This window comes from Equus asinus, chromosome 13, assembly GCF_041296235.1.
Source record: "Equus asinus isolate D_3611 breed Donkey chromosome 13, EquAss-T2T_v2, whole genome shotgun sequence".
NCBI lineage: Eukaryota > Metazoa > Chordata > Mammalia > Perissodactyla > Equidae > Equus > Equus asinus.
The window spans coordinates 21,126,022-21,151,627 of record NC_091802.1 but is presented as its reverse complement, the minus strand read 5'-3'; the positions used below and the strand labels follow the sequence as shown (position 1 = coordinate 21,151,627).

Sequence of the window (25,606 nt, the reverse complement as noted above, 5' to 3'; positions counted from 1 at the left end):
CTCCTGGGCAAGGACATGGCACCGCTCGTTAGGCCATGCTGAGGCGGCATCCCACATGCCACAACTAGAAGGACCCGCAACTAAAATATACAACTATGTACGGGGGGGCTTTGGGGAGGGGAAAAAAAAAATAATTTGTGTTCCCCTGCAGTGACCAAGGGGAAGCAGGGCATGGTTTAATACTTACTGTATCTACTATAACAGGTACTATGCTAGGCACTTTACATTTATTTAATCCCATAATAAACTTATAAATTAGGAATTATGATCTCCATTTTTCAGATAAAGAGAGAGGAGACTTGCCCAAAGAAATTTTTATTCAGATTGACTGACACTCTTTTCAATATACTTTGCTTACTAGTTAACTTATTTAAAAAATGATTCCCAATTTATTTACTTTCCACTGAGAAGTATCTACTTTGTAGGTAATCAAAGAGTTGTTGACTTGAACTCACAAATCACTTAGTAAAGTATTTGGTCAAAAAAATCTAATTATACTTTTACCTGGGCTTTGCCTAAATTATATATGAGGAAATAACATTAACACTTATTGGTTACCTACTGCGTGTGGGGCATTTATATATGTTATATCATCTTATTTAATCCTCACAACAACTCAATAAGAGAAATATACTTGCAGAGGAGGAAATGGTGACTCAGAAATGTAGCCACTTGCCTAAGGTGATATAAGTAAACAGAACACATCATTCACTTCTTACGAAAAGAAATCTCACTATGGGTAATAACCCAACTGGCAGTTCTTCCTCAGAAGATATAATTTTCTCTCCAAGACTCTATTCTAAATATTTAAATTATATAACCACATTACTAGAAAGTCTCAAATGTTTACTTACAAGTATTAATTAAAAGCACTTAAATCATACAGCTCCAAATTGTGTTTCAAAATAAGTTCTGCTAAAGAAGTACATTTCTTAGCTATTTTGTGGCTTATTGCACTTCCGGAAGCAACTATTGATCAACTTCCTCTTTTTCTACAGCAACCATTTCAGTTTGCTAAAGACCATTTTTAATCTGAACTGAACCACCCCTTTTGCTTCTTAGCCAAATAACCAAAATGGCCAGTTAGAACAAGAATTTAGCATCCTGCAAAAGAAGTTAACAGCTGAGGTAAGACAATTTTCGCACAGGCAATCTGATTTGATCTTTGCTTTATATAAAATTTATTTTAACTTAAATTCTGATAGTCTAAAGATGTCTCTAACAGGTTTTGTTGCATGGAATTAAAAAACATTCAGTGTTGAGCTTGACTTGGAGAAAAATTTTCACCTAAGTTTGTATAATATAAGACCTTTTAAGTTTATTCAATCACAGTGTTTGTTAACCTTCGTTTTGTAATTAAAAAGAAACTACAGCCATGGCAGATAAAGCTAAGGGTTAGAATAAAACTAGAATCCATGGGATATGACTGAATTTACAACTCCAAAATATCGATTGTTAAAAATTCTGATTTGCTTTCTACAAAATTTTCCTGTACAAAACATAATCTATAGATTGAAATTATTTTTATTTTTAAATCCCCTTTAGTTTCCATAATAAGAATGGTCACCTTTACCTTCACTTAATTTAAAAAGAAATCAAAGAAGATTAGATGAGGTATTCAATTATCATTATTGTATATGCTTTATTTTTTACACAACAGAATTTTAAATTTAATAATGATGACATGAAAATATTATTGCTCATTTTTAAAGCTAAGACAAAACTGTTATGATAAAACGTATGTACATATATTCATATCATCCACATATTTATGTGACATATTGTCGAGCCTTCAGTAAACAGTACAAAATAGATATGGGAAAAAACACTCACAGAATAAACAACAAAAAATTGCATAAAAGATGCATACTCTATGAGTAAACTGGGCAATTACAAAGCAAATATCCTCCAAAATAAAAACTGCAAAGAGTTTACATAGACTTCTAATACCACAGAACGATGAATTCATAGTGGGTGATATCCTATTTCAACATTTCATAAATACTTATGATTTTCCCTTAAAGAAGTCCACTTTAAATTTCCTCTAAGTAACTATTACAGAAGCTAGAAAATGAAGATTTCTATCTCTTTTTTAGACAAGCCTTGTCTATATATTTTTAAAGAGTCAGTCCTATAGTACCTGTTTTTTTCCACTAATTCCTACACAATTCCACTTAGAAGGAAATTATAAACTCTGAATAAGTTTGAATTTGTTAAATATAAATCTGATGCCTTTTAATGTCTGATCTTTCAAAGTCACCTCAAATATGACAGCTCATAGGCTAACCATTCAAAAGCCCCTCACTGTTTTCGTAGAATCCCAGGACTAAGATGGTTTTCTGCTAGTTCTTTTCCTACCTTTTATGAAGGACTACCTCAAAAGTTACTAACATATCTGTTCTCAGAGGGCTTACATCTCTTCCTTCAGAAAGCATTCCTATTTCATAATTAAGGCAGTGTGGCCTATATAGTGACAAGTAATAGAAAGAAAGGGCTCCGGTGCAAGATTACCATGATTTCTGTATTAGTGCCACTATTTAGAGCTGTGATGCTCTGGCAAGTTTCCCAACTTCTCTGTGCCTCAGTTTCCTTATCTGTACAAAGAAGACAACACCACCCTGCTCATTAAAATAGGATAAAGCCTAGCATTTGGTGGGTACTTAGCTAAATTGATAAAAGATGGTAATCAAATACTTCCTATCATAGCTCAAAGTTAATTTCTCTTTCTGCTCTTCCTCAAGATATAGAATTGCTGTTTTCTTCCTTTTATGGTTTCATGACTTCACTAGTTGGAGATATACTACTACTAAATTTTAACCTGTTATATCTGTATTGTAACTTACTATATCAAAGTAACTGAACTCAGATATTATTTTTGATATTGCTACCTATTTTGATATTGCCTTTTTGTCTAGGATATGCTCTCCAAATCTCCTCAATTCCCTTTAAAAGACAATAACATATTTCTTATATCCACCTTAGCATCAGTTTTCACTTCTGGGCTCTATGTAGCTATGCACTGTATCTATGAGAACACGTCTAATGCACGGGGCCCCTGCTTCATTGTGACTGCCTTTAAAATACTTCCAGCGGCTGATATTTTTCTTCTTCTTTAAAAATTTAAAAAAATATTCAGGAAAAGCAAAGGACCAAAATCACAGATTTAAACCTCAAAGTGCCAACCTAAAATAATAAGCAAAAAGCTGCCATATGCAGGTAGGCAAATTTGAGATTTGCCTGAGCAGCAGACTTAAGGGATTTCTAGAAAAATGCTCTATAGAATGCGTATAGGTATTAGCAGGTATGCTTCTGGGTAGTGTCAGGGGGAAAAAAGAGAGAGAATCTTAAGGATACTTAAAGCAGACAGGAGAGCCTGAAATGAAAGATAAGTGAGGTTGAGAAGACGGGTGAGTCAAGTCCTCCATTTTGGAAAGCTGGCTCCTCCTCGCTGGGTCCCTGCCTCTACAAACACAGGGCAGGGAGGGACGGCAGCATTTTGTGGTTCTCTCTTTCATCTGCTTCAGCCTTCTCCCCCACCTTCTTTCTAATTTTGTCCACTTTAATCTTCTACCCTAACTTCTTGCTAATTACGTCACTACCACTTTTCCTCAGCTTTTTAATTAACTTTTCTTCTTTTCAATACTTTCTCTAGTCAACTGACCTTCCCTTTTCCATGTATATGCTGCTTACTATAACTTTTGCTTTACTTTTCTGTGTTTTTTGTATTTCTTGGAATTTCCTTTTCATTTCATCTTATCTGACACTTTCCCCTCCTTTTTACCTCTCTACCCAATGTGGCTCTTTCTTCCTACCTTCTTTCCCTGCAGAAACAATGTAGGTACTTCAGGCAAAAATGGTTTATATATTTTTAAAATACACGTTAAATAACTTTCTGCACTGGCTACAACACTGGTCTCACTGTCTCTGAGCTGGAAAAAGGTCAGTTTATTCACTAGTATACCTATTTATTCTTCCTTCCATCCTGCTCCTCCTTTTCTGGACTATTCTGAATTGCTGGACCAGAATTCTAACAAAGACGCTAGCCTTCTGATGTAGCAGACCCTAGGAGAGTAGACAGCTAACTGAAGCTTGGGAGAAAGGGGTAGGATAGGTAAAAAATGGAATTTGTTCTTAATATTGCTGTAGCCCTTAAATGACAAGTGAAAAGTCTCATACACTGAAGATCCTATGACCTTCCTATTGACAAAAGAGGCCATGAACCTATCGAAATTGATCTTAAAAACTAAACTGTGTTTATAATTATATTCCTGTATGGGCTCTTTCCTTCTCTAAAGCCTTTGTCAGCTAAGTGAAAAGAGGAACCATGTGGGCTTTTAATAAATTTTAAGCAAAGTCACAAAAGAGGAAATATTTTTGGCTGAAGACAATTCATGGCCCATACTTTGTTGCTTTGGATGGCATTTAAAAAAAACTAATGTGAAACTCAAGAATAACACTTTCTAATGAGGCCTTTGCAGCGGGTGGTAATCAGTAAGAAAGCAGGTAGGAAGCACACGGATGATAACCATCTAAAGACGATTCAAATCCCTATATTTATGCCAAAAGTTTCACATTTTTTCCCTATTAACCCTTTTGCAAAATTGATAAAAAGCATAATTTAATAACTTAAATTTTACCTTCTCTGCTTACATCCTAGTAGAAGTATTAATAAATAGTGAAAAAAGTGAAATGGAAAGGAACCAAGATGCCAAATACAGGTTAAACGTTTACTGAGCTCCTAACATATATGGCATTCTGCTGTAAAGTAATCAAAATATAAAAACAAAAGGCAGTTTAGGATAGTAGAAAGAGCTTATGCTTTGGAATCGGATGGTCCTGGGCACAAATTCCCAATCTGTCACTAAGAGTGCTATAACTATTGGGCAAATTGCTTAATACATCTGAATTTGTCTCTTTATCTGTATATCAAGGATTCCTCCATCTTCCTCATGGAGTCATTTAAAGGCTAAATGAAATAAAGCATGTAAAACACCAGGATAGTATAGCACATACTATGTTCTAGATAAGTATTTTTCTTCCTTTGTTCCTTTCTGCCTTCTTCAACGTTCTTTATAATCTTGTTTAGGGGATGAGGATAACAAAAAGAAAAGGTGGAACGTTAAGTAATAAAAAAATAAACACAATTATTTAAGAGAAGAGACGTATGAGTGAAGCACTCACATGGAGAACCAGCTAAGGAGTCCTAACGACAAGAACTAGGGGATTCAGGGAACGGCTGTCTCTTTGGGCTGTGGTTGGTCACAGAAAACTTGGTTTAAGAAGAATTTAAACTGAGGTCTGACAGATGAGGACAGGCTCAGACAGGCAGTTAGAAGAGAGAAGATGAAGGGTTTGGGAAAAAAAGAACACACACAAAGAGGGTGAAAAGCCATAAACAAAAGTGTCTGCTTAGGAAAAAAAAAGTGTGAGTTTAGAAAGTATGTATGTAAGAAGGGGAAAAGGTGCATCTTGGCTGAATGAGAAGTTTCAGTTATGAGATATGAGAATAGACTGGTAAACTCAAGCCCGAAGGAAGAAAACTCAGTTTAGAATTTTTCCGTGACAGCAACGGGAAATTCTCAAACAAGGGAGTAGTAACCTGATCATACAAGCTTTTAAGAAGATTAATTCAGCACTGGTGTGCAGGAAAGTTTAAAGGAGAAATAGTTTAAAATTTAGGCCCGAAGTACTAGAGAAAATAAAAAGAAAGAGACTGTAAGGGGAAAAAAAAAATCACATGTCTTTTCTTCTACTAAAATAGGGTAATTTATTATCACTGTGTACTAAGTGGTAGAGGAGTAAGCAATGGAAATTGCTCAAATAAGCTGAAAAGTCTATTCATTTGCAAAACTTGAGGGGCTTTCTCTTTGCCTGTTAATTGTACCTTACACAGAACATCAAACCTTTCTGAAATTGGCCTATGAATCACAGAAAAACTATAGTTTCGGGGCTGGCCTGGTGGCGCAGTGGTTAAGTGTGCACGTTCTGCTTCTCGGCGGCCCGAGGTTCACCGGTTCGGATCCTGGGTGCGGACATGGCACTGCTTGGCAAGCCATGCTGTGGTAGGCATCCCACATAGAAAGTAGAGGAAGATGGGCATGGATGTGAGCTCAGGGCCAGGCTTCCTCAGCAAAAAGAGGGGGACTGGCAGTAGTTAGCTCAGGGCTAATCCTCCTCAAAAAAAGGGAAAAACTATAGTTTCTAATCATATACACCAGGATCTAACACCCGGAGATTTTCCTTTCCCCAATGTTAAGAAATAACCAAATAGTTATCATTCTGTTTAATGATGTGCAAAACAAGGATATTACACTCAGAGCTGAAAATTGTCCTGGTATAACTCCTCACTTTACAGATAAGGCAACTGAGAACAGGAGGAGATTAAGCGACTAGTCCTCACGGTCAGATAGGTGGTTCGGTGGTGGGAGTAGAACCGGAACTTGACTCTTCAAGTTTTAGCATCTACTGCATCCCGCAAAAAGACCTATGTGCCAAACTGCCTTCTTTTCCCATGCCCATATGTTGTTCCCTTGGCTGGCATATTTTATTTGCTTAATTAATTCTCACAGACCTTTCAAGATTCAGTTCAAGTTTTACTTCTCTGAGACAACTTTCCTGAAGCCCTCTCAAGCTAGGTTAGTTCCTCCGTGCACCTCCTGCACACATTTATGAGAAAGCCTATCAAATTATTACAATTATGTATTGCTTGTTTGTTTCTACCAGTAGGAACTTTTTTTTTTTTTTTGGTATCTCCTAAACCTAGACCAGGGCCTGACAGAAAGATGATGCTCATCGAGAGATGAATGAAAGCAGCAGCAGGACCATGTGACCAACTGCACAGGACCCACTCAACCAGATTCAAAAATCTCTTTAGGATTTTGAGCCTAGGACTCTGAGTTGAATTGAATCCTTTAAAAATATAAGATCCTAACATAAAGACACAGTGCTAGACACTGATGCTGCTATAAAGATTACTAACACAATAGACTCTGTGCACAAGAAACTGACAAAGGCAGTACAATTAACAAAAATAGAGAAGTTGGGAGAGGAGTCACTTTTGAGATGAAGATGAATTCTGTTTTAAATATGTAGAATTTGCTGATAGTGGGATATACACATGGAAATGTCCACCAAGAAGTCATACAAATGGAACTAGAATTAAGGAGATTTGGGCTAGATGTACAGGTTTGGGAGTTATGGCATAAAGATGAGAGCTGAAATCTTATAGATTCAGGATCAAAGAAGAATTGATAAGAGTGAGGACTGAATATGAAGTACCTATATTTAAGAGGCAAGAGAAAAGCAAAAGTTAGTGAGATTAACATGAAAACTATTACAAATCGCTATTTGAACAGTAGTGAAGGAATTGTCAATAGTGTTAAGTGTGGTCAAGAGAGGAAAAAAAGACAGAAAAGAAAGAAAAGACCATTAAATTAGGTAACAGATGATTTCTGGTATCCTTCAAGGCAGCAGGATCAACATATTTCTAGTAGCAAACAGAGAAAAAGGTAGAGAGCACATGGAACCAGCATACAGACCCTATGTATTTGAGAAGTATGACTGTGAAAATGAAGGACTGTATGTAATGACGCTAGAGGGGCAGCAGGGTCAAGTACAGATCTTATGAAAGAACTGAGAGATCACTGCCTGTAAGGTCCAAATGTTGTATGATAAGTTAGAGCATATTCAAGAGCTGTTTACACTGGCCCATAGTGTATCAAGTCTAAATTAGGGATAAGAAATACATATCAAGTACCTACCTACTTTACACCAGACACCAGATGATACCTAACTGTCTTTCTTTCTTTCATTATAAAACCACTGGTAAAGAAGAAACATTCTGAAATGGATCTCAAATATTTCGTCTTAATTTTGTTTTGTGGACACCTGAACGATACATTCTTCTCAGAGACAGAAGCAACTACAACAGAGAAGCAACCACAGTCTACTTCATTTGGATCACCAACGCCATATAACTCAGCTAATTCTCAAAACACAACAGGGAATCCGTTGGGTCAACCAACACAATTCAATAACGTTTCTTCTGAACAAGCAATACCAACTACCACAGTCGCTGCTGGACAACCCACACAAGCTGCCTATGTCTCTTCTGGAAAACCGGCAGCACACACTTCTGCTGGACAACCACTTGCCTATAACATAACCAGACAACCAATACCAACGGCCAACATCTCCTCCCAACAAACAGCACTACCTGTGTTCACCTCTGTTAGACAACTACCACCAGCTACCCATACTTCTACCAGACAATCACCAACATTTGTCTATACTTCCACTCAACCACCATCATCTGTCCACACTTCTAGAAAACCAACATCAACGAATGTTCATCATCCACCCACAAAACAAACAACTGTCAAACATCCACCTAGGGTTACACCAGGATTCATCATAGAAACTACAAGTAAGAAAAATACTCCACATAAAACCAATTCTAATACAATAGCTGCCATATTAATTGGTGTAATTCTGATTTCTATGTTGGTAACTATAATCATGATTGTACTATGGAAGTGCTTGAGAAAACCAGTTATAAGTGATCAAAACTGGGCAGGTAGATCTCCGTTTGCGGATGGTGAAACCCCTGACATATGTATAGATAACATTAGAGAAAATGAAGTATCCACAAAACGTACATCAATTGGTTCATTTATGGCCTGGAAACCAAACAAAAGCACACTTTTAGCAGATGATTTAGAAATTAAGTTGTTTGAATCAAGTGAAAACAATGAAGATTCTAACAACCTCCAAACAGAGAAAATAAAAGATCACGTAAATGGTACATCGGAGGATAGTGCTGATGGATCAACAATTGGTACTGCGGTTTCTTCTTCAGACGATGCCGAGCTGCCTCCACCACCTCCTTCCCTTCTTGATTTGGAGGGACGGGAAAGTAACCAATCTGACAAACCTGGAATGACAACTGCATCTCCTCTTCCAAAAGATTCCACCAATCTCCCACCATCTCTGAACAGTCTTAATGAAGTCTGTGAAGATCATAATTCTGAGTTCAAACAGTCATTTCCACCTCCTCCTGATTCACTTAATTTGCCTCTGCCATCAGGAGATTTTATGAAAAACCAGGAAGATTACAACAATGAGATCCAGTGTCAAGACTTCTCTATTCCTCCTAACTCTGATCAAGATCTCAATGAATCCCTGCCACCTCCACCAGAAGAACTGTTATAAATATTACAACTTGCTTTTTAGCTGATTTTTTCATCCTTCTTAAAGGATTCCATCTTTTGTTTTTCTTCATGTGCTGAAATATATTAAATAGCAACTGGTAGTCAATTTTGATTTTTATTCAGGGACTACCTGAAATCTGCTCAAAGCCCATGTGCATAGGTGGAACTTATTTTTTAAAAATTATATAACAGTGATCTATTTACTGGCTATAGTATCTACCTTTAATGCATAGTACATTTTACATATGTGGATGGTACATATGTCAATAACAACCATTTCTGAAACAAGTAGCCTACGTACACTTAACATTACCTTATGGATTTTTTTTTTTCTGAAAAGCTGTATATAAAGTTATCTTGAATAAATAAAATTTTATTTTTCCATTTCATGGTTTGAGGTGGGGGGAATGAGAAATTAAATACATACTCCAAGTTTTAAACAAAACTCCAAGTTTTAAATTAATACCTGAAGTATTAAATAAATATTTCAAGTTTGTAGGGACGAGAGATTAAAATCCATGTTTAAGAATAAAGAAATCTCCTTTTAGCTGTCACTGGAAACAGTACAACAAACTTATTAGAACATCAAATTGGGGGGTTGGGTTGGGGACATTTACACTGAAAATAATATGAGCAGGTACCACAAAATGGAGACATTTTCCTATCTTGTTGGGGGAGCACAAATTTTAAAACTAGACTCTTTAAAAAGTGTCCTCTTTATACACCTTAAGCACTCAAATCAAATGAAGAGGAAAAGAAGAAACAGCTCTAATGGCTTCATTCCAAATTTGGACAATTTTTCCAGGAAAAACAGATTGTATCAAAATACAGATGTTTCTCAACTTTCACTAAACTCATACTTTGACAACGTACCTTTAAACTCTTAAAACACCTTTCTTATGTAGAATTTCACCTTTTATCCATTACCTGACAATAGATAAATCTGAGTTATTAGAGTAGAGGTGGACCCAATCTTTGTCAAAGTCCAGGCGGAGCATGTTCATGGGCCTACGCTCATGGAGATGCTAGCCTGTGCCTGCAGGAGTGTCCTTTTGCCCCAAAAGCACACATTCTTCACCCTCACTACTACCCTAACTCCTGGGGAAACAGTCACTTAGAATGACAGGTGGCGGCCTTACTGGTAGCTTAACCTTGGAGAACCACTCATAGTTCTGGGATTTTTTCAGAACAAAATATAGTATTTATTTGCAGCATTGGTGTTCAAGAAACTAATAAAGTTCTATCTTTAATAAAAACTAGCAGGCTTTTGGGGCCGGCCCCACGGCCAAGTGCTTAAGTCCGTGTGCTCTGTGTCGGCGGCCCAGGGTTTCACGGGTACAGATCCTCGGAGCGGACATGGCACCGCTCATCAAGTCGTGCTGAGGCGGCGTCCCACAAGCCACAACCAGAGGGACCTACAACCGGAATATACAACTATGTCCTGGAAGGCTTTGGGGAGAAGAAGAAAAGGAAAAAAAAAGAAGAAGATTGGCAGCAGATGTGTTAGCTCAGGTGCCAATCTTAAAAAAAAAAAACAATTAGGCAGCTTTGGACGTTGAAACTTTATTTACAACGTTTCTCTGTAAGTCTTTTAAGCCACTCCTTACTGACCAGTAAAACTTTTTATCAGCAGAAACATATCCCTGAGCTTCTTATTTTTCCTGAATAAGCATGATGTTTATTGTCATATTACATTGGTTCTCTTCTGTCTGTCACATTAAGAACTTTCTTTCATGTGTTTTGCAAACTTAGCACTTTTAAGGTTAATTTACCCAGGAGTAATCAAGAGTTTAATAATTTGCTATTATTCTGTTCAATTTTAAGTATTCTAATTAGGATAAATGAGATATAATGTTTTTATATTTGGTCAAGACTTTGACATGCCTTAAATCATCAAAACCTTTCTTATTTTACATATATGATTGTTACCTAATGGGCTCTTTCCACATTTCTGCCCTTTTTTTTTTTTATCACCTTCTTTCCTGACTTCTTGAAGGACGGGCATTGGGAAATATAAGGAATTACCCACTCTCATAGATAATCAGGAACTGATAACTCAGTCATAGTCTTGTCTGATTTCTTCACAGTGTACAGGCAGCTCTTCTCCTTCTGTTCTTTGTACAAGAGACGAACAGACTACTCTCAGCAGCTGGTTTTCAGTTTTTGTTTTTTAAGAAATTCTCTACCAGGGGGCAAGAATAATTCCCATTGACTGCATGCAATTTTTCCCCACCGAGGTCAGTGGAAGCTGAGTAGCCAAACAGTGGTAATCCTTACTTAATCAGCAGAAAGAAATCCAAGCTAATAAAAGAAATACAGGAGAGAAGAAAATGCTAGAACAAAGAAAAACGTAGAAAAGATTAAAAACCGGGATCCAGAAGAGAAAGTTTATTTCATGAATGAGACAAAAGGAACAAAAAGCAGACTGACCCACATACCACAGACCTGCGCTGTTCTTATCAGATCAGCATTAACCAGATTCAGAAACAACTCTGAAGACCATCTAGTTCAACTTCTTTATCCGTTAACTGCTGAGAAAACAGGCCGAGAGAGAGTAAATGCCCTCCTTACAAGAGGTACTAAAAGCTGAGTCGGTCCCCTGACTCCTGGTTCGGCACTCTTCCCACTAACAGAGGCTCAAAGAGCACCAGCTTCATGCACGGCCACATATGTATATTGCCACGTATTCCATTTGGCGTTGGCGGTGGGGGAAACAACGAATTAGATGAGGGTGACCTGTAATTGTTCTTATTACCTAGTTCTGATCAAAAAGCAAAGTAGCAAAATATTTGGGCACCTATAACTAAAAAATTATGATACTGGTACATGATTAGACAAACAGATCAATGGAACAGAATGCCAAGTCCAGAAATAGACTCAAATCTCAAATCAGTGGGAAAAAGTATTAGGACAAGTGGATAGATATTTGGAAAAAGATAAAATTGGATCCATATGTCACACTATAGTAGACCAGAGATCTAAATATAAAACATGAAATTATACAAAATTATACAAAATTATACAAGTAATAGAAGAATATATGAGTGGATTCCTTTAATAATCTGGAAGTGGGAAAAATCTTTCTAGCTAAGACTCAAAATCTAGAAGCAATAAAAAGAAAAGGAAAATGCAATTATACAAAACTTGTAAATGTAAAAAAAAATTAACTACCATAATAAGGTCAAAAGACAAATGGCAAACTGGAAAAAAATTGCCTCTTAAATTAAGACAAAGGGCTAATATCTCTTAAATTTAAAGAAAACTCCTAAATACCGGGGGCGGGGTGGGGGGAAGGACAACCCATACACAATAGAAAAAATGTGCAAAACACATCAAAGACAGTCACAGAAGAAAAAAATTTAAATGGTTTTTAAAAACATACACAAAGGTATACAACCGTCCTCATAATAAGAGAGATACATTTAAAGTCCTCCCAGATACTATTACCTATCAGATTGATATAAACCCAAAAGTTCAACAACAAAGTCTATGGTGAGGCTCTACCAAACTAGACATCCTGACACATTGCTGGTGGGACTGCAAAATGGTACAGTGTATAGAGAGGAATTTGGTATCCAGAAAAATTCCAAATGCATTTATCCTTTTACCCAGAAATTCTACTTCTAGGAATCTTTTCCAAAGATTCATTGGACAAAATATGAAATTACTTAGGCACAAAGGGTATTCACTGTGGCATTATTTGTAATAACAAAAGTCTGGAAACAACCCAGACGTCTATCAATAGGGGACCAGTCCATCAACATGGTACACTCCCAAATGGAGTACCACACATCATGAAATGAATGAGAGATCCCTATATACTGATGTGGAGTGATCTTCAAGATATATTATTAAGGAAAAAAGAATAAGATGTATAACAGTATATTTAATATGCAACCTTTTATATAAGAAAGGAGGATAAGAACATATAATACATACATATTTTTGTACGCTTGCAAAAAGAAATATTGTTAAGATACAATTAAAAGCTAATAAAAATAGTCACTAATAGGAGGAGGAAGGAAATAAGGCAGAGGAGATAGAGAAGCAGGATTTCTCTGAATATACTTTGTTATATAATTTTGACTTATCAGTCCCTAAAAACTGATAACTAACTGAAACAAATGAAATTAACTTTATCTAAAGTCAGTGATATAAAAATATAGAGAAAAGTTATTTCAAGTGGCATTAGAAACAGAATTGACTATATGTCCTTAGTGAAACATATTCTAAGAACAAATAGAGCTGCAAAGAAATCTTAAACTTTATTCAATAGTTTGTAATTTAATTGTTGGCAGCAATACTGGTATTATTTCGAAACTATTGTGGGATGATACAAATAAGCAATTATGTTAATGCTGTTAGGAACCATTTATAGGAAATATTGGGGATAGAGGAACAAATTAAATCTTCACAAGGAAGCAAACAGATAAATCCAGATAAGGGTCATTCTAGGGAAAAATGACTGAGTTTTGGCAACAAGCCAGTGGCATGGGGAAAAAAACGGGCGAAAGGGTGGGAGAAGGGACTGGTCCACTTGCATTTTGACCTGATAATTTCTACCTTGTTAGTTCTTTCACGCTTTTAAAATACTTTATTCGGTACTCTTAGTTGTTTTCAGCAGGAAACTCAGTCTGAAAAGCCAATTATATTACCAAAAATAGAGAATACAACATTTTACTCTCAAAGAAGCACAACACATGTTGTCAATTTAAGAAATAAAGATTAAACTGGTTGTGTTTCCAAACTGTTGATTAACATGGGATAGTTGTTCCCTGGCAGGTAATCTGTCTACCTTTCACAATGTTGGGGTAATATATCCTACAACAGTGTGTTTCACAAAAGAATATGCAAATGAATTTACTGCTTAGTCTAAAATATAATAGTTGCCTAAACAGCTGTAATTCCTGACTTGACAGACTTATCTAAAATGTAACGTGTCTGAATAATATCTAAAATGAGTTGTAACAAACAATCCAATAAAAATGACTATTTTGGGGAGTAATGGTAATATACTATTATTTTATTTCATGAGAATTTCTAAAAGCATATGATAAGGACAGACTGTTACAATTCAAATATATTAAAACATTCCCCCTTTTTCTTTTTGATAATTTTACAATAATCTTTGAATAATAGGAAGCAATTTGATGTGTCCCCAAACTTGAAATGAGAAACACCACCACTACTATAATGTTGAAATTTTCTATCAGATGCAGCAGAATTTAATCTTGATACAGCCTAAACCCAAATTCCTTTGAATCCATTAGTTAATCAAATAACATGTTCTTTTCTTTCAAACAAAAGTACTGGTAAGTATAATGGAAGTGAAAAACTCTACTTCCACTTTGAAATGGAACTTCCTCAAATTAAAAGGAGAGATTTAGGAGCCGGCCCCATGGCCAAGTGGTTAAGTTCACGCGCTCTGCTTTGGCGGCCCAGGGTTCGGATCCCAGGCGCAGACATGGCACTGCTCGTCAGGCCACGTTGAGGCGGTGTCCCACATACCACAACTAGAAGGACCCACAACTAAAATATACAACTATGTACTGGGGGGCTTTGGGGGGGGGTAAGCAGGAAAAAAAAAGGAGAGATTTAAGTATTTGGTAAATTGACACTCAGTCACATCCCTTGAAGTGTAGCAGTGCATACATGCGCTGAAACAGAAGAAATCTAAATGTCGAAACAATCATTCCCTATTTCCACAAAATTGCTGAATGTGGTATTTTTGACACATTACTTTTAAGCACTAAGATTGATAACTGGTCTCTGAAATCCATAGAAAGGATCTTATTAAGAGTCCAAGGCTGAACCCTCAAAGTAAAGTGGGAATAAAATACCTAATCAATAATAAATTTCTAACACTGCAGACTTTTAAATGCAGATACTTTTCGAGGAACATTAATTTTATACAAAAGTTGCTCCCTAGAGTCTAGTTTCTTTTCTAAGAAAATAAACTTTAAATTTTAATACAATAAATTCTATTTGGGGTAAAATAATGACAAGTGTAAATTAGACAAAAACCAGAATTTAGTAGCTAGGCATAAAAAGATTTTCCTTACAAGTAATGTGCTAATTAATAATCACTGGGTTTTAAAGGGTAACAATTTGGTAATGAAAATGCCATGACTCTAACTGCTTTCTTTTCTCTGGTAAACTGGCTATTCTGGAAACTAGATTTGAGTTTTAACAGATTATTTTTACAATCACCCCACTAAAGAGTGGAACAGAAGCTATCACCAATCCGGTCTCATTTTATAAAACTCAACGACAAAAGTTTTCCCTTTTACATTATTTCATGAAACTTTAAAACTATAAGTTGCTTTCTGAGTAAAATAAAATGTGAAACATTCTAAAGAAATTACCTAAAATTGGTGCTATTATTTTAAAAACATAAACTCAAATAAATGGTCATTCATATAGCACCAAAGATGTCTCTCAAGAAAACAATACTCATACCCACTCACCAAAGTAAGATGCATGAAGAAAAAAATCCTTAACCCAAAAGACATAAAACAACACATGTTTATTTTACCACAGGAACTGATAATTAAAAGCATAAGATGCTCATTTAGAAATGTAACTTCACTTGTGTGTAGCCTGAGTCAAATGACCCTTTACAACAGAAAGAGAAGGACAAAATTATCATATTTAAGTATTTTGTATTTACCAAAAAGGAAGATGAATATTTAAGTGGTTGATAAACTTGAAAAGCTGATTATACATAATAATCATCATGCTGGGGGAGTACATAAAAATCAAATGGATTGTATTATTTTAAAAAAGTGACACAATTGTACAATTTCAGAAAAGAACATAAAAAGGTAGCAGTTAAAAATAGCCAAACTAATATCTTAGAAAACCATCTACAAGGAAGGTCAAATTCACTTTCAACATTTTTCAACATGTAAAAAAGAATGAAGAGTAGAGGCATTAAAAAGAACCACAAATTCTTTATGAGGTAAATGTTAAAATGTGGAACCCAAGCTCAGACAAATACACAGAAATGAGTAAGGCCAGGTCTAATGTGCATGAGGTATTCCATCCTATAGCAAATCTGAGATATACAGGTACACTCAATGCTGTAAATTAAAAAAAATTTGTGGACTATTTTGTTGCGTGTGCACCTCTTGCAATAAATTTGAGTCAGCACCAATGACAGCTCTGCAGTCCTCCTATGTGGTGCTGATCAGGTGGTTGCAGAGCCTCAGCTCACAGCAACACAATGCAGCTGAGCAGGCAAGCACAGCTCACAGCCAGAAGCGGTTCCCACTCTCCAGAACAAGGCGACCTTTAAGCTTAAGTTTCCCGGAGAAAATGAGATGCTGATGTTGAAGACGACACTATGGTAAGCTGTTATTTAAATCAGTAAAAGATCGACTTTGGAATTTTTTTCTTATTCCTTTTTTTAAGAAAAAGTCAACGTTAGAATTGAATATATATTCAATAGCAAGTGCATGCACCAGAAATTTGCTGCAGTGTCAGTTGAGGGATTTCTTTTTAATATTCATTCACTTTGTATATATCCACATTGTTTTCCTTTAAAATCGGCACTGAAATATACAGAAAAAAATCACTTTATAAAATGTGAGGTTTAAACGTATGGTGTTGGTCTGGATTTTTCAAGTGCCTTAAAATGTTTTGCAAGGATATATTTATCCTAAAAAGACAAAGATGAATTTCAAAGTACTCCTTTAATATCAAACCAAAATTTCACCCTGCACACACACATTGACTATTACATTACTGCAGAGATTTAAAAAAAAAAAACCAAAACAGAGTCACGACAGCCATTTTTTCCCATCTGAATAAGAAAAGATAATCTCAAAAATAGTAATAGCTTGAGATTCCGACTCTTTATTTGCAGAGAACGTCATTTTATAATATTAAGGTTCTAGGATAAGAAAGACTAAAGTAAAACAAGGGAGAAAATAATGCAGAAAATGTAGGAGAGAGAAGAGGGAGAGAGTCTCTCTCTACCACATAGCCCCAGTTGAAAGATTAAGCATTTGGACTATAAATGAAGGGAAGCTTTGTTAGTTTAATCACTGGAACAATTATAAAAGGACTCAACAACAACGAGGTTTATTGAAAATTTTGCCTAATGCTAACTGACCCATGCAGATGCCTAACTGTATTTGCATATTAAAAGAAGGGTGTATCTGTTTGTTTCCAGGCTTTGATGGAATATCAGATATTGAAAATGTCTCCCAGCCTGCTCATCCTTCTGTTTCTCACACCTGGTATTTTATGCATTTGTCCTCTCCAATGTACATGCACAGAGAGGCACAGGCATGTGGACTGTTCGGGCAGAAACTTGACTACATTACCATCTGGACTGCAAGAGAATATTATCCATTTAAATCTGTCTTATAACCACTTTACTGATCTGCATAACCAGTTAACCCAATACACCAATCTGAGGACCCTGGATATTTCAAACAACAGGCTTGAAAGCCTGCCTGCTCAGTTACCTCGGTCCCTCTGGAACATGTCTGCTGCTAACAACAACATTAAACTGCTTGACAAATCTGATACTGCTTATCAGTGGAACCTTAAATATCTGGATGTTTCTAAGAATATGCTGGAAAAGGTTGTCCTCATTAAAAATACACTAAGAAGTCTTGAGATTCTCAATCTCAGTGATAACAAACTTTGGACAGTTCCAACCAACATGCCCTCCAAACTACATATCGTGGACCTGTCTAACAATTCCTTGACACAAATCCTTCCAGGAACATTAATAAACCTGACAAATCTCACACATCTTTACCTGCATAACAATAAGTTCACATTCATTCCAGATCAAGCTTTTGACCAACTCTTTCAGTTGCAAGAGATAACCCTTTACAATAACAGGTGGTCATGTGACCACAAACAAAACATTACTTACTTATTGAAGTGGATGATGGAAACAAAAGCCCATGTGATAGGGACTCCCTGTTCTAGCCAAATATCATCTTTGAAGGAACATAACATATACCCCACACCTTCTGGATTTACCTCAAGCTTGTTCACTCTAAGTGGGATGCAGACAGTGGACACCATTAACTCTCTGAGTATGGTAACTCAATCGAAAGTGACCAAAACACCCAAACAATATCGAACAAAGGAAACAACGTTTGGTGCCACTCTAAGCAAAGACACCACCTTTACGAGCACTGACAAGGCTTTTGTGCCCTATCCAGAAGATACATCCACAGAAATGATCAATTCACATGAAGCAGCAGCTGCAACTCTAACTATTCATCTCCAAGATGGAATTGTTACAAACACAAGCCTCACTAGCTCAACAAAATCATCCCCAACACCCATGACCCTAAGTATCACCAGTGGCATGCCAAATAATTTCTCTGAAATGCCTCAACAAAGCACAACCCTTAACTTACGCAGGGAAGAGACAACCACAAACGTAAAGCCTCGCTTACCTTCTGTGGCAAGTGTTTGGAAAGTGAATGCTTCGTTTCTCTTAATGCTCAGTGCTGTGGCCATGCTGGCTGTCTGAGGGTCTGCATTTTCTGAAACTAGTGAAAGAACTCCTCTCTGATGTATAGTTGAGAAATATGCCCCTATCTAACCAGTGATTCAAGCTATATTAAGTATTCAAGGAAGCCAGTCTTACATTTCTGACTCTGATGTAAATGAAGTAACTTGTCTTAAATAAAAGAAGTGCACAATGTCTTGGTACTTGCTGCTATTTTACTGTCTTAATTAAGTAAAACTAATGAGTTTCTTTTTTTAAAAATGAAATGTTTTCTTTTTAAGGCTTCAATTTATTGCACAAAATATAAAGCATTTAAAATTTAATAAGTATTTTATGTATGTTTACACTGTCAAACATCTGGGAAAAAAATAAAAGGTCTATGCTCATAACTGTGTCATTTGGCTTTCTAGTCATACCAACTTAATCTACTTAGTAGACTCAAAATGACCTATTTCTGTTCTAAGGTACCTGGGTAAAGTCTTCATCATAAATGAAATGTTAGACGTATCCAAAGATTGTGCCACTAAAGTAAAACTGTGGTTGCCACCCAGTGAATGGTTATGCCACATCATTATTTTACACACAAGCCATAATTGTTTTAAATCTAAATGATGTCCTGCTTCTGAGGAACTCTTGGCTACTTTACAGATTATATAATGGACAAAAGCTCTTCAAAAAGCTAGAAGACACTAGGCTTTGCATTTTAATAAGGAAAGTTTAATGGCTTTGTTTTTTGCATTTAAGAAAAGTATTAAAAACACAATAAAAGGCTTAGGCTTGAAGACATGTAAAGGAACGGTTTTAGTGCATATTTAACAGACCATTTATTAATGGAAAATTTAAATATTTACAAAATTAAAAGCCTTCAAGGTGCAGGTGAGGGAAATTTATCTTTTGCACATCCAAAGTTAGAATCTGACCTACCTAAATTAAAAATAAGATTCACTTCAGGATAAAATCCTGAGCAGTACTAACGGAGGGAGAGGAAAAGGAGAGGAGGAAGGGAAGAAAGGACGGATTCATCTGGCGCTACAGCCAGGCGATGAACCTACAAAGCAGACAACAGGACTAGCACTGGGCAAGGGAGAGATCTTGACACTCCACAGCAAACTGTCCCGGGGCGCCAACTAGAAGAAAACTGAGAATCCTCTATAAACATACAAGTAAGCTACCCTATGAAATAGAGACAAACATAAAGTATAGCAAAGAGTCAGAAAAAGAAGGCCTGAAACAAGGCTAGATTAAAATGCAAGACAAATAATTGAAATGGGTGAGCCACAAATGAGGTATTTAATTTGTGAGACATAAGGAAGAATCTATTTCAAGCATTCCTAGAGTCGGGAAAAGAGTACAGAAGGAAATTTTTATGCTCCTTCCCAAGAAATTTTAAAATTAGGATAGACTTCTTTCCAGATTTGGGAACGTTTCTATTCAGAGAGAGAAAAGTAACAACCTTCTAATGTGCTCTTTTTTTTCTTTTTAAGGACCAAGCTTATGGAAAAATTACTGTTAAGCTTCAATAAAGCAACTGTTCTCCTATGCTGACTAGCACAGTGGCTTGTGAACATTTTTCTGCCCCAGCAAACCTAACTGGCTCACTATGTCACAGAATTTCACCGTGAAGAAAAGGAGTTATTTGAATAAAGTCCCCTAAAAGATTTTAAAATGCATTACCTTTCCAAATAGGCAAGCAGTTCCCACCCACTCCCAATCACTGATCTAGTATCTTCATCATTGATGATAGAGGCTAATTGCTTAGATATTTCCTACTCTACCACATATTTGTGTCTTGTTTTAAAAAAAACATACACCAAGTTTCACAGAAAGTAGGTTTCTTAGAGATAACTGTCTTTTACTCTGAAGGTGCCAAAAATCAAATGTTGTCTTAGAAATGCTACGGAGAAAAGTGACAAGAAAGTGAAATTATGGATTACATTAGCATTAGCAGCACCTATGGCTTATGCCAATCTTATTGACATGTCTGCAAAACGCAGAGAAAAAACTCAATAAATTTACAAATAGAACACACATGTCAACTACATAGACTCTTAGTCCTCAGAAAGAAGTATTATCTAGCCTTTAAGTAATTAGATAACACTTCCTTCTAAGGAAATTGTGTTCTTATTATTAATGGAGGAGGGCTCATTATTGGCCACTAAGGCATAACTACTGCATTACTGGGCTCCATAAACATTTCAAAATGCATTAGTCCTCAGCATCTGTCTCTCAAGAGCACAAGGTATATATCTGTCCATCCATTCCTAAGGCTTGGTTCTATTTGACAAGTAATTTTTGTTTCTCACCAGTCAAGAGAATCCAAACAAGAGCACAAACACAAAGGCAAATGCAATACGGGATAAAGTGATGGTGAAGAGTGTATGCTCTGATGTCAAAGGTTCCAGGCCTAAGTCCTGCCTCTGCCACTTCTCAGCTGTACAAGCCTGGACAAGTTACCACTGCTCTAAGTCACAGTTTCCTCATCTATAACATGGGCTGGCAGAACTTATCAATAGTGTTCTTTTCTGAGGATTAAATGGCATTATTCACATAAAGCCTTATCACAGTGTCCTGTCGCCCCACATTCTATGTACAGCAATGCTGCTGCTGTTGTTAGGATTATTATATTACATGTGTATGTCCCAGCCCAAGACTTTGAGAAATTCCTGTACATAGAAACACCCAAGCTCTACATCCTAAGAGCAAAAGAATGAAAGGGTGTATTTCCTTGAGTCTCTGCTCCTCCACCCTCTAGAATTCAGGTTCAGATACTCATGGAATAGGGACCCAGAAGAAAGAGAAACATTCACTTATCGCAGCAGAATGAGAAGATGTCTTCTCTCGCTAACGTAAAAGATCACAAATATGTGCTATTCAATATCTTCCATAAAAATGCTCTGAAGCAACAGCAAATTCCTTTAACTGATGTCAAAAAAGTCACACAAAAGTCAACCTAAAATCTTTAATAAGATTATTCCTTATGAAATACATTTAACAACGAGATAAGTAAAGATACCATGTATTACAAATTACCAGCCAAGAACATATTTAAAAGTGAAAAGTTATATTTCTTTTAAAATCAGAATCAAAACAACTATGCCCATTATCATCAATCTTTTTAACATTAGTGGGAAATTCCAGAATTAAAAAACAATAGACAAAATTATAGGAAAATAAGAAAAAAAATGATTATTATTAACAGATGAAATAACTATCTATCCAAAGGATTCCTCAAGGACCACCTTGAATAATGTTAAGTAATGTTAAATAAATAACAACAAAATAAATGCAGAAACATTAATAGTTTTCTTATATTCTGGCAACGAATAATGAGAAAATCACAGGAAAAAGATACCATTCATGATGGCAACAAACCAAAATCTACACTGCCAAAAAATAACATTCACATGAAATGCACAGAACCAAACAGGGAAAAGCCAAAAAGAGTGAGAGGTATAAACCCAAACTTGATGGAGATGATAAACAAAAGTCTCTCCATTCATTTATTCTTTCACTCAATAAATGTTTATTCAGTATCTGGAACGTACCAGGCACCAAAGCTCAACACAGGAGACACATCTTGATTGATATTGTAAAGATGCAATTATTTCCAGTATAATTTATGGATTAAGCCAGCTCTGACAAGCATTCTAATGAAATTTTTTTGGGACATGACACAAAACATGTAAGTCCATCTGGAAAAATAAACAGGCAAGAACAGAAGAGGGAAGAAACAGTACAAGTATCTTAGCCTTTCTCGGGAGGGAAACATTATCAGCTGTCATAATTAAGATGGAATGTAGTGACATAAGACAGAAAGGAACATACTCACAATGCAGAAATGACAGTACAATTAGAACTCAGCACACCAGAGTTCTCTGTGCCTCCATTTCCTCAGAGGGTTGTTGTGATGAGAAAACCAGAAAATACATGTAAAGTGCTTAGAATAGTGCCTACCACACACTAAGTTCTCAAACACCGTTAACTTTACAAGGAAAGAAGTCACAAATCAAAGGGAAGGGAAAGATTCAATAAACAGTGCTGGGAAAATTGGAAAACAGTCCCATTTAACACTCACTTCACGTGATACATTTACATAACAAACTAAAAACGATAACATTAAAAAAGGAAGTCTTAAAAGCAGCAGAAGGATTTAAAAATATGTATAAAACTCTGGGTAGAAGGCTATTTATTAGTTAGAAAAAGAAAAAAATCACAAAGAAATCATCAATAGATTTGTCTATACAAAACTCCCAAATTTCTTTATGCTGAAACAAGAAGCCTGATAAAAACACGCAAAGAGAATACCGTAAAGAGATTGTTAACCAAAAGCTCATAAAACTGATTTAAAAAGATACTTAGATTCCCAACGGATAAGTGGGCAAAGGACGCAAACAGAACCTTTAAAAGAGGGGAAGCATGGTGATTGACAAGTATACGGGAATACAGCCAAGCACATAATAATCGAGAAACAGAAATAAAATGTATACCATTCTCATTTTAAATCAGCAAGCAATTTTTAAAAAAGTAATAAAAATCGATGTTGGGGAAGACATAATAAAATAGCCACATTCACATGTTGGTACACCTCTTTTGGGCAGCAACTGGCAATTGTGAGGAGAAAAGAGCTATTCTGAATTGCTGCCTAGGCATTCTACAGTATGACAATGCTGCTCATATCCAGAGTCAGGACAAATAGATAAAGACCTGAGCTTAGGATTCACACCACAAATTCCTGCTTTGCTTTTCCTGGGGCACCTATTAGAATAATCACTTAGAGTTGAGCCTGTGAAAAGTTAGTGACCACTGCCCCAACCACCTTATAAGTAATAGGTGCTTGCTACCCTGGGCTCTGTCTCCTGCTTGCTCATGACCTGCCATGGAGGACTGCCCTACCCCCAGTTCAATGCACCCCCTACCCATGTTTCTGGAACCTGGAGGAAATAAAACTGTGACTCTGTTTGTGTGAGTATATTGAAACCAAGCCTTCAGTTGAAATGACCCCAGGGTTTTCATTTCCCCAAAGTGGGAACTCAGATGCTGAGGGAGCTCCCTGCCAACCCCATGTGCGTGGCTTGTGCCTCGTCATTCAACAGGTCATAATCTTCATGCTCTTAATGTAATACATCAGCAATGGGCCGCCCAACACAGCAACGATCAAAAACCTAAAATATTTTAACCTTTAACCTAGTAAATTCAAAGTGAATGACAATATTCTAACAGCAAGAAAAATAGTAACAATGCTAAATATCTACCATTAGGAAATTGGTTAAGTAAATGATGATCCACTGACCAGGACAGCATGTGTCCTATATTAATATTTATGAAGAGGTTTTTAAAGTCTGGGATGTGGAAAATGCAAATACTAGAATGAAAAGCAAAAATTATAGGATACAAAATACATGTTTTAGAACTATGGATAAAAACAGCCAAAAAAGAGAAATATACCAAAATGCTAATACTATATACCAAGTACGTTTTATTACTTGCTTTCTCCTTGAAAAAATGCAAGAGATCTAAGAAAAGAACTATTGAAACAGCTGTTCAAGGGATCTCTGTTGAGTAGGAAAACAAGAAAATGAGAAGACACAAAATGAACTGTGAAGAGGCAGGGTAGTCAAGTAACTAGAGGGTATCATGAAGTAAAAACCAGAGACAGAGAAGTATGATCAGAATTCTTGGAAGCACATACACATTCTAGAAGCTTACTTTAGCTTGCATGGTCAACCACTGTCAGGACTGTTCCCCAACAAATCTAACCAGACAAGCTCTTTGCTCTTCTTTTAAAAAAAACCTTCAATAATTTCCCATGTCTCAGAATAAAATCTAAACTCTTAATATGGCTTACTGTATGATCAGGCCCTTGCTTCTCTTTATAGTTTCATTTAAAAAATTTCCAGCTCCCTCACACTGTTAGTTCAAACACAGTGTCTTTCTGTCCCTCTAAGCCACTTGGCTCTCTCTTGGCCCAGGCTTTGAGAGACGCTGCATGTCTCTTTGGTACACCTCCTTTCCCTCTTCTTCCCCTGGCAAACCCTTATTCGTCCTTTTGATTTCAGTTTAGATTATCATTTCCTCCAAGGAGTTTGGTTTTTTTCTTTACCATCTTGATCTAAATTTATAAATAAAAGAATAAATTAGTATAAATCAAAGATGTGACTGGTGGGCTAACAATGACCTACTTAAGATAGACCAAGTCAAACCTCCAAGTCTTATTCTAGAGTCTAAGTTTCCTCCATTAGGTCAAAGTCATAGCTTCGAAGTCCAGAGAAAAGAGAGATCAAAGAAAAGTTAAGAATGAAGGAGGATTTGGCTAGTTTGCTACTTATCATATAACAAATTAGTTCTGAGCAGTGGGGAGTTGCCTTTGGAACAATGCCAGAGAAAGGTTCATTCTGATATCTCCGAACAATTTAATATAAGTAGATTGCTCAAGGGAAATCAGTCAGGGAAAGAGAAACAAATGCCACCTCAACATGTTAATAATGTGTTAAGCAGATTAGTTTGCTTCACACTTTGAAAAGTGTGGTACAAAGTGAGGTTTTTAAGAAGTTCAAACTTTAAAAAATGCAATTTTGGTTCAACAGCCCCAACTCCATTAAACATGTTTAGGAACAAGTTGAGACACATACAAGTGCAATATACTCATTTATCCTTTCTACGAACCATGGCCCGATATTCTGAATTTGTTGGAAGTTATTAATGAGATCAAAGCACAGAAATTAAGCATACACACACAAAACACACACACAATAAAAACAGCAAAATTGCAGAGTTCTTTTCTCATCAAAACAATTCTAAGTGTATTTGAGGTTTAATAGAAAGAGTATGAGATAAGGTTCTGTCACCTACAGCCTGTATTGTTATCTTGGGCAAGTGATTAAATGCGTCCTCTGGTAAAAATCTAGTTAAGAAC

General features: G+C 36.2%; 3 protein-coding genes across 15 annotated transcripts in view; 2 read left to right on the top strand and 1 right to left on the bottom strand.

Annotated features, from left to right (window-relative positions):
- Positions 1-25,606, bottom strand: part of NF1 (neurofibromin 1) — a 240,627-nt gene that overhangs the window by 49,713 nt on the left and 165,308 nt on the right. The gene's annotated exons all lie outside the window — the stretch shown is intronic.
- EVI2B (ecotropic viral integration site 2B) lies at positions 985-10,035 on the top strand. 2 transcript variants are annotated; one of them, XM_014862142.3, is made up of 2 exons: positions 985-1,128; positions 7,831-10,035. In XM_014862142.3, the coding sequence occupies exon 2, from the start codon at positions 7,846-7,848 to the stop codon at positions 9,208-9,210; it is 1,365 nt and encodes a 454-aa protein (XP_014717628.2). In that variant the 5' UTR covers positions 985-1,128; positions 7,831-7,845; the 3' UTR covers positions 9,211-10,035. The 2 variants fall into 2 exon arrangements, with proteins under 2 accessions (XP_014717628.2, XP_070338847.1); XM_070482746.1 differs by having other exon boundaries at positions 1,006-1,128; positions 7,834-10,035.
- Positions 16,376-18,888, top strand: OMG (oligodendrocyte myelin glycoprotein). The gene is made up of 2 exons (XM_014862143.3): positions 16,376-16,557; positions 17,386-18,888. Exons 1-2 carry the CDS (start codon positions 16,555-16,557, stop codon positions 18,712-18,714), a joined length of 1,332 nt encoding a protein of 443 aa, XP_014717629.1. The 5' UTR covers positions 16,376-16,554; the 3' UTR covers positions 18,715-18,888.